Source organism: Dioscorea cayenensis, chromosome 11, assembly GCF_009730915.1.
Source record: "Dioscorea cayenensis subsp. rotundata cultivar TDr96_F1 chromosome 11, TDr96_F1_v2_PseudoChromosome.rev07_lg8_w22 25.fasta, whole genome shotgun sequence".
Lineage (NCBI taxonomy): Eukaryota > Viridiplantae > Streptophyta > Magnoliopsida > Dioscoreales > Dioscoreaceae > Dioscorea > Dioscorea cayenensis.
The window spans coordinates 17723304-17736908 of record NC_052481.1 but is presented as its reverse complement, the minus strand read 5'-3'; the positions used below and the strand labels follow the sequence as shown (position 1 = coordinate 17736908).

Here is a 13605-nt window from a genome sequence, read left to right as displayed (position 1 = left end):
TTTCATTGTTAGCAACAGACTATTGGAATTAGTGGAACTTAGCATTTTTAAAGATGCTAATTTTCTCACTAGTAAATAATTTTATCCCTTCTGGTTGTACATAGATCATCTCATGGCAGAATATATCAGGCTTTGCTGATAAGGCCTGGACAATTATAAGCCATGATGCTTGAAAAGTTATTTTGTTTATCACAATTAATGTGGAAGATTCTTATGGAAGAGAGATAATGCAAAACATCAAATCTTCATAGACCTCAAATCACTAGTTGTTCTTGTTCTTCTATTCATCTGCCATCTTTTACCAAAATTTCCTGGTTACATGCTGGAAAAGAAAAGGGATGCAAAGCAATTTTATTGAGTAAACACTAAAGGTTATAAAATAACAATGGAATTGATAAAGGTGTGACTTTATATGGCATCAATTGAATGTTTAATATAACTTAGGGTACAATTATCTTTTGAAAGTTACTAATGCAGTTAATGATTATGTCAGTATACATACCCAGTTGGAATTATGTTTTTTAAAATCTACTAATATGGTAGTATTTATCAATCTTTTACAATGCATATCATCCATATCCTGTGTCCTAGAGCCTTAGTTTATGTGCTACATGCAAATGTATTTCCTATATTGAATTGATGGGCAGGTTTGTGGAATATATTTATGATAGGCTATGAAGGTGGAGAACATGGTAAGTTGAAGAGGAATTTGATTACAAGAGCTTATGCAGGAGACTTGACATAGAATTAGACAAACTAATTGCTGAAATGAGGCAACAGAAAGATTTTGAGGATGAGGTAGAGAAAATAAGAGCTGAAGCACAAAGTCGTCTTGCTGAAGCTGACAAAACGTATATGATCGCATTAGAGGTTTGTTTGTAATTTTCTCCTTTGAACAATGAATTCATCTAAACTCATTTATTTATATACTATTATACAATCTGTTATGGTACCTTTACACTTCCCACTTTTTTTGTAGTAGGATAATGCAAATTCTTACAAACGCTCCCACTACCCTTCTCTTATGCTATTTTATTTTTTGCACATTTAAAGTTTCATGTAATTAATCATGACCATGTTAGCATTAACTTGAGACCATTTATTTGCATGCACTCCTATTTCCTGCTTTTGTTGCTTGTATTGAAGAGTACCTGAATCGGCATACTTATAGTTTCAATTTCTAATTGATATTTCCATTTCAAGTGTTGAATACTTATGCCCAAATAAATCAAATAAATTGTTACTAAAAAAAAGTTCAGATTCTTTTGTCTGAAAATTATTTTTTTTGTTTCTTATGGGCAGTTTTTTTTATAAATTTTTTACTTGAAGAAAGGAAATCTACTGGCTGATTCTTTCTGTTAACTTATTTTCTTCTAAAGAATGAGAAAGCTAAATACGAAGAGGATTATATGGAATCAGTAAAGAGGCTTGAGGAGCAGTTAATAGCAAATAAACAAATAATTTCAAATGATACGATTGGTGCAGAAAACCATGCTCGGAATATGGAGAATATACCTGGTGAAGAGGTCTGCAGAGCTTTTTTTTTGTACACTTTATTTTTTTTTTATCTAGCATTTATTGATGGCATACACAGCTACGACAGGAGTCTGTTCTTTCATGCATTTACTTGATGTTGCGATGAGAATCAAACCATTCTTGTTTATCAGAGTAAAATTACTTATATTTGATGAATTGTAACAGTGGTACATAGTAAATGGAATGTGTGATTTGCTATCAATTTTTTTTTTTTCTCAAGAATGTGAAGCTTTGTTTAGTGCTTTATATGTTTATTTTTCTTTAGCTTATAAGTCAATAGCTAGTGGCATGTTGGTCGGCTTACACTATCTTTGAAATGATTAGTTTTATAGCTATGCACCCTTGTAGAATGATAGCCAACTTTGGAATGCTTGTTGAAAGTCAAAACCAGTTTGAGAGTTTGCACAAACTTCTTTCAAGAACAAAGATGTTGATCAATGTTTGTCAATAACTACACATCTATTGTTACTCCTTTTTTTTCTTAAAGAACTCTTGGAAGCCCCAGAACATAGTTTACCAAGCAATTTAATCCATCTCGTTTCAGGAAACTTTGTGAATTTAGCATTTCAACCATGTTATGTTTCGTTGGCAGTAATTTTTGTATTTTACAACTGTTATGTGCTGTTTAGAAGTACTACATGCCATACATAACAAGGATTCTTTTTGATCTGTAAGGTAAAACTTAATGCTGCTGCATATGCAATACCTGTCATGTGTAACATATCATTTCTTCGAAGAGAATTACATAGATATTGCAAGAAAAGCTAAATATCTAGGATGGGCATATAAAATAACTGATGATCACCAAATATTCATGCTGAGGAAAATTGGTTGGATTACACCTATGTCACTGTTTCAATTGTAATTTACTCTTCAAAATGTTTAGCTAGTTTTTTTTCCCAAATATTTTGCAAACTTAAAAGTTGAAGAATGCATGATTCTGAATGCGAAGTTATCTGATCTCGTTATTGGTAGCTTATTTAATTATTTGAGTTGGTTCCAATGTTTAGTCATAAATATGCTCTTTCTTCTGCACAGGATCCACCTGCCACCCCTTCAGATGAAGTCAATGAAATAAAGCAGTTACTCCAGAATGAAATTCTTCTTAGACAATCTGCTGAAGATGAGGTTAACAATCTTAAGAGCCAACTGATGCACTGGAAAAAGTTAGAGGTATGCTTATCACAAAAAATGAAGGTTCTTGATTTAGTTTGGTAACCATTAGGTATTGTGATTGTTTAAATTTTCTGGTTTGATTATGTGCACTTGCTATTGATAGGTAGCCGGAAATGCTGAGATTATAAGACTTCGCAAGATGCTTGAGAATGAAGCAAATCAGAAAGAGAAGCTTGAGGAAGAGATAGCAGTTTTGAAGAGTCAGTTGCTGCAAATGAGTTTCGAAGCTGATGAGGTATACAGGATCAACATTTTAATTTCTTCGATAGTGGCTTACATTCTGCAGTAAACAATTAGCTATATTAAGGTAGTGATAATATACATTAAAATTGCCCCATCATCAAAATGACTTTTGTATCTGGTATATGGTAAATAATAACTTGATTTGGTTGCATAGACAAGGAGGAGTCTTGACAGAGGTGGTTCTGGGAAAGTTTTCACGGGCTTGGACTCCTTCGTGTCCCAAGCTAAATATTCACAGCTTAGGGACTCAGGAAATGGCCAGAAGGCATCAATTGCTAAACTCTTTGAACAAGGTGCTACAGAAATTTCTTCTTTGCACTTTTGTAACATGTCGCACAATAAGTGGCATCATCCTACTGTGTTTAATTCATTCTATAGTAACAATGAGTAATAGCCATTCACTATGACAGTCGGATTGCAAAAAATATTGTCGTTGCTGGAATCAGAAGATGCTGATGTTCGTGTTCATGCAGTAAAAGTTGTGGCAAACCTTGCTGCTGAAGGTTACCATCTCGTGACTTCCTACTAATATTTACAATTTCTCCTTGTGTAATGGTAAAGATTTTTATACTTCGATTTTGTTTTTTTTACCAGGTATGTTACATGCTTGAATTATGTAATTGGGTTTGTAGGAGTTTTATAAGCAGTTAGGCTTGAAATTTAAATTTTTCACAGCCGGTGGTTATTGTTATTAAGGATGCATTTATAGTTGGTTGATCTTCATATTCATATACTAGATTTTAATTGATGTGGAGCCTAAGCATGATTTGTTATGTAGTTAAGTGAGCATACTAGATTTATGTTTTAAACTTAGGGTAAGTTATATTTGTTTGTTTCTGATGCGGAATATCCAAGGTTTGGTTTAGAATGCCAAAATTTTTTTGTAAGGAAGGATAACATTTGAACAACATGATCAGAACACAGCAAATTTCATGTTTTTCTTATTCTATCTTGTGATCTTTGCATGTATTAATTTGCCTTGCAACAGGGAATGACAGTCTTGATTATGAAAACCATAGTGATTCAAACTCATACAGTAAAGATGAAAACCTTCTCATTATCTTTGTCCTTGAATTTGCAGTAATTGGCTACAATTTGATGTTACATTGCCCTAGTGTCAATTATATTTATGCCAAAAGATTTCTGCCTACTTCATTATTTATGGCGTATCTTTATAATATGGTTTCTTATGGTGCCTTTCCACCGTGCATTTCATAGATAAATCATTTCAATGTTCTTATTGCTTCAACAGTATTTTTTAATTGATTTTGTTCAGAAGCCAATCAGGAGAAGATTGTAGAAGCTGGAGGTCTTACTTCACTGATGATGCTTCTTAGGAGTTCAGAAGATGAAACTATCCGTAGAGTTGCCGCTGGTGCAATTGCTAACCTTGCTATGAATGGTAAGGTTTAAATCAAGATTTTTACTATTGGTATGTACTTAGTTAAGTGTCTTCAAGTATTAGTCTTTGTTGAAATTATTTTCACAGTGAAATTTACATCAATGTCATCTTTGATATCATTTGATGTTGTTTAGAGATGATTATTGCCCTTGTCTTTGTGTGACTTAATTTTCTATAGAGTTCATTTTAACCATTCTGTGTTTGGAATCTTTGCAGAAACAAATCAAGAGCTTATAATGACCCAAGGTGGTATTAGTTTGTTGTCAATGACTGCAGCAGATGCTGAGGACCCTCAAACTCTTCGAATGGTTGCTGGCGCCATTGCTAATCTTTGTGGCAACGGTGAATTTTGCATCTTATTTATTTATTTGTTATTATTATTATTAATTTTTTTTTTGTTACTAATTCTAGAGTGAGCTTTTTGATGTTATTGTCTCCACTAGAGTTACCCCTAGGGTTAAACAAATAAAGGTTAAATTTGGGAGACTTAGGAATCTAGGTATGAAGTTAAGTACATAATAAGATGGTGAATGCAAAATTCCATGTACCATTGTTAACAAGTTGATTATTCAAATTGAATTGTTTTTGCCTTGAGTTAATTTTCCAAGATTTTTGCTGATGATATTGTTGGTTTGGAGTGGAAATTTTTCTTATTTGAAATAAAGCAAAATTGTGTGGGTAAACTTACATTATGATGCTTTGTCCTTGTTGTATGAAGATAATCTTATAAATTATTCTTATTGAGAAAGAAGATGCTTATGAATTCTTTAGATTATCTTTAATTTCCCTTTCTTATGCTTGTCAGTTGTGTTGTAGTTAATGGAATTAAATGCAAAAATATCTTTTTTTAGAAGCATGCTGCTCTATATCCAATTAGCTTTGTTGCTTTTGGTCATGAAGTGTTTGCACTAAAGATTTGGTCTCATGGAAGTCCTTGCTGGAAATGGTAACTACAAGGCAGGCTTTCTGAAAATGAAATCTGGAGAAAAAAGTTTCCACTTACAAGGAATGCCAATAGACCGCGAAGTGACACATCTGTTCTACTTAAAAAACTAGTCTTTACTCATGCAACTGTATTTGTATCTTTTCTTGATAGAGTTCCTGTGGATAGACCTAAGTAATATGCCTGGATAAAGTGATGGGAGTGATTTGTAGAGGATAATTGGATTTTCAACAATGATTGACTTGTAGCTTATTATAAATACAGTCAGACTGATGCATACTGTTCGGATGAGTGAGCAAGAACTGTCTGAGTGTTTTGGGATGTGGTGCCAATATGCACATTCTGCACTTGAAAAGATAGAAGTCAATGGTGGACCCAGAACCTGGTGTTTGCATTATTAACTGTAGAGGTAGCATTATTTATGAACTTTTCTCATGTTTTCTATGAGAAAAGAAGATAGTCAATGTATTTCTAGAGCTGTTGCTTCAAACAACTGATTGGTTGGGTATATTATGGAGAAAATTGAGGTTGTGTGCTTCTCTCATTCTTCTACTCGAGAATACAAAAAGTTGATCAAATTGATAAAAGTGAAGACTAGCATGTTTGTCTTTGTATATTTTTCTTGGAACATAAAATTTCCATCTACTTATGTAATTTCCTGGAAGATCCTTCTTTTTGATATATATATATATATATATATATATATTTAAATACTGGTGAGCTTCTTGTTTTCCTTTAATTCTTAAAGCATTCCTCTATATTGTAATTCAGTCAATAATGCTGTTAAAATTTATGCATTGTAATTCAATTAGCATCTTCCTTATTGTTCGCGCATTAGCAGATATGTTAACACTATTCCTGATCCTTGTTTATAACGGAAGGTATCATATATCACGCAGATATATGCCTACGGGCTAACTAAGAAAGTCTTATGCGGTGTCTTTAGCAATCATTGTATAAAATTTAGCCTTGATGTGAAGATAATTTTGAGAGCCTATCCCAGTTTATTCCTGAATCATAGTCACTCTCTTTGTCTTCAGACACCTGCAAAATTTGTTTTTAAGCATTTGGTTTTGATAGTTGTGCACCTTGGTCATTGATGTCCTCTATACTATATATACTTTGGAGCCTGGAATTGTATATGATGGAATGCTGTTTTTTTTTTAATATGTAGGAATTATACGTGTTATCTTGCTTCCTGATATTCACATCAATGCATTGAATCACATTATTTTTTGGTTTACTGTTAACACTTTTTTTTTAATATTGCTCTGGACAACAGATAAACTACAAACTAGGCTGAGAGGGGAAGGTGGCATCAGAGCATTGCTAGGAATGGTTAGGTGTGGACACCCAGATGTTCTTGCTCAAGTTGCACGTGGCATTGCAAACTTTGCAAAATGTGAATCCAGAGCTTCTACTCATGGTAGGATCCTCTTTAACATTCTTTTCCTTCTATTTTTGCCCATTTGGATTGTGATTACCATGGCCTGAATTTGTGATTAAATGATTTATAGGTTGGTGGGAAGGAGTCCCGTCTTATACTGTGTTTTGGATTTATTTTTATCATTTTTGAATTGGAAAAATAATTTTAAGCATTTTTTACACTTAGATAGTCTGTCTAATTTTATGTTGTTTCCCATCTATAATTTCTTAATGCATCACATAGAGAATACTGTCTAGGTTTTGGAACTACCACCATTTGCTGGTGATCTAAGGATCGAGTGTGCAGTCAAAATGATTTGCTAGTTAAAGTGGTGTGTTTAGTCATGTTCAGATTAGGTTTTTTTTTATTGGAACTTTCAACCACTTTGTTGATTGGCACTAGATGATTTCATGAGATAAGCTGTTGTCCATGCTGAACTTTGCTCATGGATGCTTACAATTGGGATTATGATCCTGCACCATGTAATTTTTAAACCAAATATCAAAACAATCTGCTGCGGCTGTCACAATCTATAAAAACATTACTTCAATCTTTCTTTGAAAAAATTATAATAATGTCATCTAATTTAGTGCATGAACTAGTTTTATTTATGTGGAATCTCAGAAGAAATGCTCATGCTTGAAAAAAAAACCACTGCCAAAAATAGAACTCAAGACTTGTTCTGCAAGCAGAATATTAGCATTACACATAATGTGGAGAATGCTGCTATGACCGGAAGCCTCAAGAAGAAGGTAAAAGTATTTTCAATCGTTAACCTCTAAGATGGTGCTTACAATGAGTTTTGATGGAGTCCGGTGAAATCAAGATAGTAGATTGTAAATGTGTTACTTCAGCCTCAAACTTAGATTGTGCATTATGATCTTGTGATTGTGTCTAGGAGGTTGAACTGAATAATGGGAAGCAAATTATTTGGCTATATAAGCAAGGCTTGGTTCTAAACATGTGTGTTGTCTTTTGAAAGGCAAAATTGTAAGGCATGCCATGAGGATGGGCCAAAGCTGATAATTCTCAAATTGAAAGGTCCTATGGTTGCAAATGGTATCATTATACATGCAAGCTGGCAGGTTGCTACACTATTTGTGTTTCTAAAAGTCTTAGGTTAAACTGAAACTTATGGTCAGGTGGTAATGCCATGGAATTCAAGCTTCATTTTGTTCTTTTCCTTTTGTAAGGTTGAGGATCAATTGAGAAATTAAATGGAGAAAAAAGAAAATAAAGTTGGGGCAAGAGAAATTAGCACTCTTTGAAACTGCTAAGATTCTCTAACTAATTTTTCTTAGAAAATTTACATCTATAATTACCAAATTTGCTTGATGATGCTATCATCTTCTCTTCTTGGTTAACACTAACATCTGATATCAATCTGATCAAAAGATTTGGCAATACTGCAGTAATTATAAAGTTTATTACTTTGCCATGTTGCTATTGATTTATCTGCTTTTTTTTTTATTGAATTTATTGTCAACTACTCCAGGAAACAAGGTTGGGAAGTCTCTCTTGATTGATGATGGAGCACTTCCATGGATTGTAAAAAATGCCAACAATGAAGCTTCGCCTATTAGACGACACATTGAGCTCGCTCTATGCCACTTAGCTCAACATGGTAAGATTTCCTACTGGTTCAACTATTTCAATCTCGTCAAGCTTGTTCTGACATTCTTGTTATAATCTCTCAGAAGTGAATGCTAAGGATATGATTAATGAGGGTGCACTGTGGGAGCTGGTTCGCATTTCAAGGGACTGCTCCCGTGAAGACATCCGGACATTGGCTCATCGGACTCTGACTTCCAGCCCCACATTCCAAACAGAATTGAGAAGACTGCGCATTGAATACTAAGGCATCAACAACTGATTTCTTATCTGCTATTTATATTGAATGAGATTATCATGCTTGGCCATGTGAAAAGCTTGCTGGGGAGTTTGCTGGTGGTTATTCGGCTCTGCTTCGTAGATCATGACAAGAGAAAAGGAAATATTTTCAGACCTGTTGAACCGTGGTTTTTGTCGACTATTATTGAGCTAATTGGATACAGAATTCGTGTGACGCCCACGACTACCGTATTAATCATGAACAGGTATCATCAGTTTTGTGCTATGAGAAAATTGTATCAGTTAGAATCAAGCGTCCCCTGTCAATAATATAAATCTTGCTCCTTCGATGATCCCGACCGAACTCTTGATTCATTACTTGCTTTGTAAAAGTGTGTATATGTCAAGGGATGAGCTAATGTAGTTGTATTGCGCACATGAATATATATATAACATGGAGAATACTTTATTTACGGAGATTTTGTAATTTATGATGATGCTCTCATGTCTCAAGGAATGTGTTATGTGGTTCTTGTCCAATTCAGGCAAAATAGTTGAATTTTTTTTTCTGGATTACCTGATCATTTTAAACGAAAGTTTGCTGTGTCATGTGTTATATTTTTTGGCTTCAGCTTTTTTTATTTGAGTCTTTGTGGCGTTGTTTATGAGATTATAAGTAGTGATTGTGTGTGGATAATTCCAGCGTCTATTTGTGCTAGTAGTGATTGTGTGGGTGATTTCAATGTCTATTTGTGCGTAGGTTTCGTCTTAAGCCAATAGAATGGATGGGCTGGTATAAACTAATGGTATGTAACATATGTATTTTGTTGCACATAATTATCTTTTATATATAGGAAATATTAATAATCCTTAAATTTCAAGTGATTATTTGTTTTTGGGAGATTAAGATTATTTTTAGTGACTAGTTTATTCTTTTTTTTTTTGTTTCATGTCCTAGTTTTCTTTTTTTAATCTTTTTTCCTTTCCTTAATTTTTTTTATAAAATATGATAAAATAAAGTTCATTAAAAATAAAAATATAATGTTATCCAATTACTCTAGAAATTTATGAATTGAATAAATAATCATTTTTAATAACTTGTAATACACATAAAGATCAGTTGATACCTTGTTTGAATTATATTCATGTGGCATTGCAAAAAAAACAAAAACAAAAATTGTTCTCATAATTTATTTTAGAAAAAAATATTCTTACACCAAGTCGATGCAAATGTACGTGCTATCATTAGTTGGCAAAGGACTTTTTGTATTGGTTTTCAAAATAGCATGGTATTTATACTTTGTCATCGTATTAATTATCATTTTACAAAGTACACATGGTTTACAACTTGGCAAGTTACATTTATACCAACCTCCCATTAAATATTTTAAAAAATTGATAAATCTGACTAATTAATTATGCCACATCACCAGCACATTCATCATAAATGATAAGAATAAATTAATGAAATATTCAATTATTTTGAAATTTTATATATGTATATATATATATATATATAATATGTTAAATAACAACAATTTATTATGAAGGATATATTAAATATTTTAAAAGCACAGAGATGAAAATCAACATTATATATCATTGACTCAAAATACTTTTTTTTTTTTACCAATTGGCAACAAGCATCTGTCAAAGGACAAACAATACAGAAATGTACTAGTCATAATGATTTAAAGACACCATAAAGATAAATTACCTTGACATGCAACCCTTCACTCAAAGAATGTCAAAAAACATGCAAATACAGAAGTACACTAGTTATGCCGCCTTGAAGATTTTGTAGAGATAAATCCCCATAACATGCAACTTCCCACTCAAGGGATGTCGAGAGACAAATAAGTACAAATATGTACCAATTACGGTGGGTTGAAGACTTCTTAAAAATAAATTCATTGGCATGCAACTATGAAGGGAGAGAACTATTGTGCTTTCCATAGGGGACCCAATGAGTATTTTGCCAATTGAAAGACTCAAACTAGAGTCTCTTCCAAATACAAGATACATGAGAACCGGAGAGCTATGTCTTCGATCTCAGAACACATTCTCTCTATCATTAAAAAAATAACATAATAAAAAATTTTCTGTCATTTTGCTTTATTTTTTCTTATTTTATATTATCACACTGCTAGTTTACGAATTTGTTATCATTTTCTTTTCTTTTATGATAATGTTATAATGTTTATTTACTTTATTAAGAGATCATATATATATATATATATATCTAAAGAAGTGAAGATAGGTTGAATACAATGCTGCAACAAATGGAAAAATTGAACTGTTTTTTTCAAGAGTGGGAAGAGCTAGTGGCGTGTTTGCATGCATCACATGCAAACACAGAGTCAAGCAAGCTTCCCGAGATGCCCGCTTTATACTAATAATTAAAAACTTAAACTTAAACAAGTAAACCCTAACAATGAGGTATGCTTTGTGAGACAGCGAAAGACGACGACATATATTAGCTTTGATTCCTCTCAGAGGCAGGTGGTGCAACAATTACACTCACATGCTCCTCAATGTATTGTGTCTTTATCTATGCCTACATATATATATATATTTATATATTTATTTATTTGGTTGTCTTGATATGATTCTTTTTGCCTAAGCAAATGGTTTTTAGTGAGTTTGTTATTGTGTTGATAATTAGTGTGTGGCTTCATTATTTTTGTGTGTACTTTTGTTTGATTGTTGTTGTGTGGTGTAGCAAGCTTGTGAGAAGATGGTTGGGGTCTTTGGAGGGATTATGATTTCAATTTGCATGCAAACTTGGTCTTTTATTTATTTTTATTTTACATAATTTAGGGAATAGAGATTTTTTTTAGAAATTATGGACAATCAGGCTTTATTTGATAAAATTAAAGAGAAGTAAAATATTAACTACTTTATTATTGGAGTAGTTGAAAAGAATATTTTAAAGCAGAGACATGATTATAAAAACAAGTGAGGAAACTAAAATTTAAAATTTACTACTTTACAAGACTTGGCAAGAAGATAAAGAAAAAGAAAATTATATAAAATGTAACATGTCGTATTTAGTAAAAATGTCAGTATTTTTTTTTTATGGGAGAGATAATGGCATAATTAAATAAAGTGAGAATAAATGTTAATGTGTTTCACTTGTTCATAAAATATTATATTGTACATAATTTCTATAATTCTTTGATTTATTGTCAATAAAGATATATTAAAATCATATCGGATGTGTTTGGTTTATAGAATGAGAATAGCGGAATTTGCATAATAATTGAAATAAAAATTATATTTATTTAGAAAAGTAATTAATTGAGAATGACAAAAATAGAACAGTAATTTATTGTGAATAACAAAAAGTAATTAAAGTATCTGGGATAAAATTACTTTATGTCATTAATATAAAAAAATTATTTTTTCATAAAATATTTTAAATATTGTTACTCATTTTAATTATTATAATTAATTATTTAAATTACTTATTTTCATTTAATAAATTTATGACTAGGAATGTCATCTCACTTCAATTATTATGATTAAATATTTAAAATAAACAATTTATATTAATTATTAATCTTTGTAATTATTATAATTTAATATTTAAATTCCTGATTTGTATATATATATATATATATATAAAATATATTGACCAATTGGTGACAAGCGATGTGCCTCATTCAAAGAAAGTTAAAGATGTGCATAGATGTAGAGCACTATTGTAAGCTCAATAAGTATCTATACCCTTATCATATCTAGGCTATGTGGATTTATTTTGAGTCATTTCTGAAATAAACACTCTACACAAAAGACCCGGTACCAATATTCTAAGAGGCCATTAGTTCATGACTTGTATTTAAAATACATATTTATTTAATGTGTAATTATTATATAACTATTATAATTATATATTATTCATTTTTAATATTAATATATTTATATTTAATTAATATATCATTAATATATATATGTATCTATATCTTTTAGGGGATGTTCATTTCGGGGGAAGTTGAGAAGTGGGGTGAAGTGCCACTTCCTTGAAGTGAGTGAAGTGATATTACTTCCAGTATTTTTGGTATTCATTTGTCATAAAGTGAGAATGAAACTAGAGAATTCGGGGTTTGGATGGACTTGAATGAGTTCAAAAAAAATATTGGAAGTGTGGGAACTTGGTTTTTATAAAATGGCTTACTTTCTACCACTTCAATAAAAAAAATTTCTGAAGTGAATTTAATTTAAAATCCACATTGGTTTGAGGAAAGTCATGTTTACAAAAGAATACTAAAGTGAGGGAAATCAGACCACTTCTTCTGAAATGAATGCTTTTTAAATGAACATTTCATTGCCTTTCTCCCTCCCCATTCTGCTTATACACCTGGGCAAGCAATAATTGTCCTTAGTGTAGAATTATTGATGTGACCCAAACGGAGACGTAATGTATAAAAAATTATATAAGTATCGATATATAATCACAATTCATTACATATAACAATTTATTACATATAATATAATATTAAAAACTATATATATGTCGAAGATGTTTTTATCAGTTATGTGAGAGTTATATGTATGAATGTATGTATGTATGTATATGTATATTATGAGAGGTTGCCTAATGTAACAAGGTTTGTAGATTCTATATAAACCTACCAACATTTGTTGTCTGTCAAGACAGTTGGATCGTTGTCACAGTTGATTTGCATTATCGTATAAATAGTGTCACTGTATAAATGAAAAATTATGCATAATGTTATTTTGTTTATATAAAATAGCACAGTTGACGCAGTGGGCATAGGGTTGAAGACTTGTTTAGTCTGAGAATGCCCAAGTCAACAATAAAGTAACAAACCTAAGCCCTGTTTAGTTTAAGAATACCCAGGGATTTAGAGAAAAAAAAAAAAACACTTTTATTTCATCAAAATCAACTGCTCAACTTAGCCCAATGGCTTACAAAAAATAGACCAAAGAAAATCAGTAAAATAACCCTAAAAAGAATACAAATCGTAAATTTGCCAAAAATGACAAGTTTTCAATTTATAGCAGTACAATAAAATACTTAACAAA

The 13605-nt window shown here is 31.6% G+C and overlaps 1 protein-coding gene across 1 annotated transcript; it reads left to right on the top strand.

Annotated features, from left to right (window-relative positions):
- Positions 1-674: 674 nt before the first annotated feature.
- LOC120272146 (kinesin-like protein KIN-UB) lies at positions 675-9029 on the top strand. The gene is given in 12 exon segments (XM_039278902.1): positions 675-694; positions 696-870; positions 1380-1526; positions 2575-2709; positions 2816-2947; positions 3110-3248; positions 3366-3458; positions 4232-4357; positions 4574-4699; positions 6583-6726; positions 8222-8350; positions 8424-9029. Coding segments are annotated over 12 exon segments (1527 nt in total). The 3' UTR covers positions 8585-9029.
- Positions 9030-13605: the final 4576 nt, after the last annotated feature.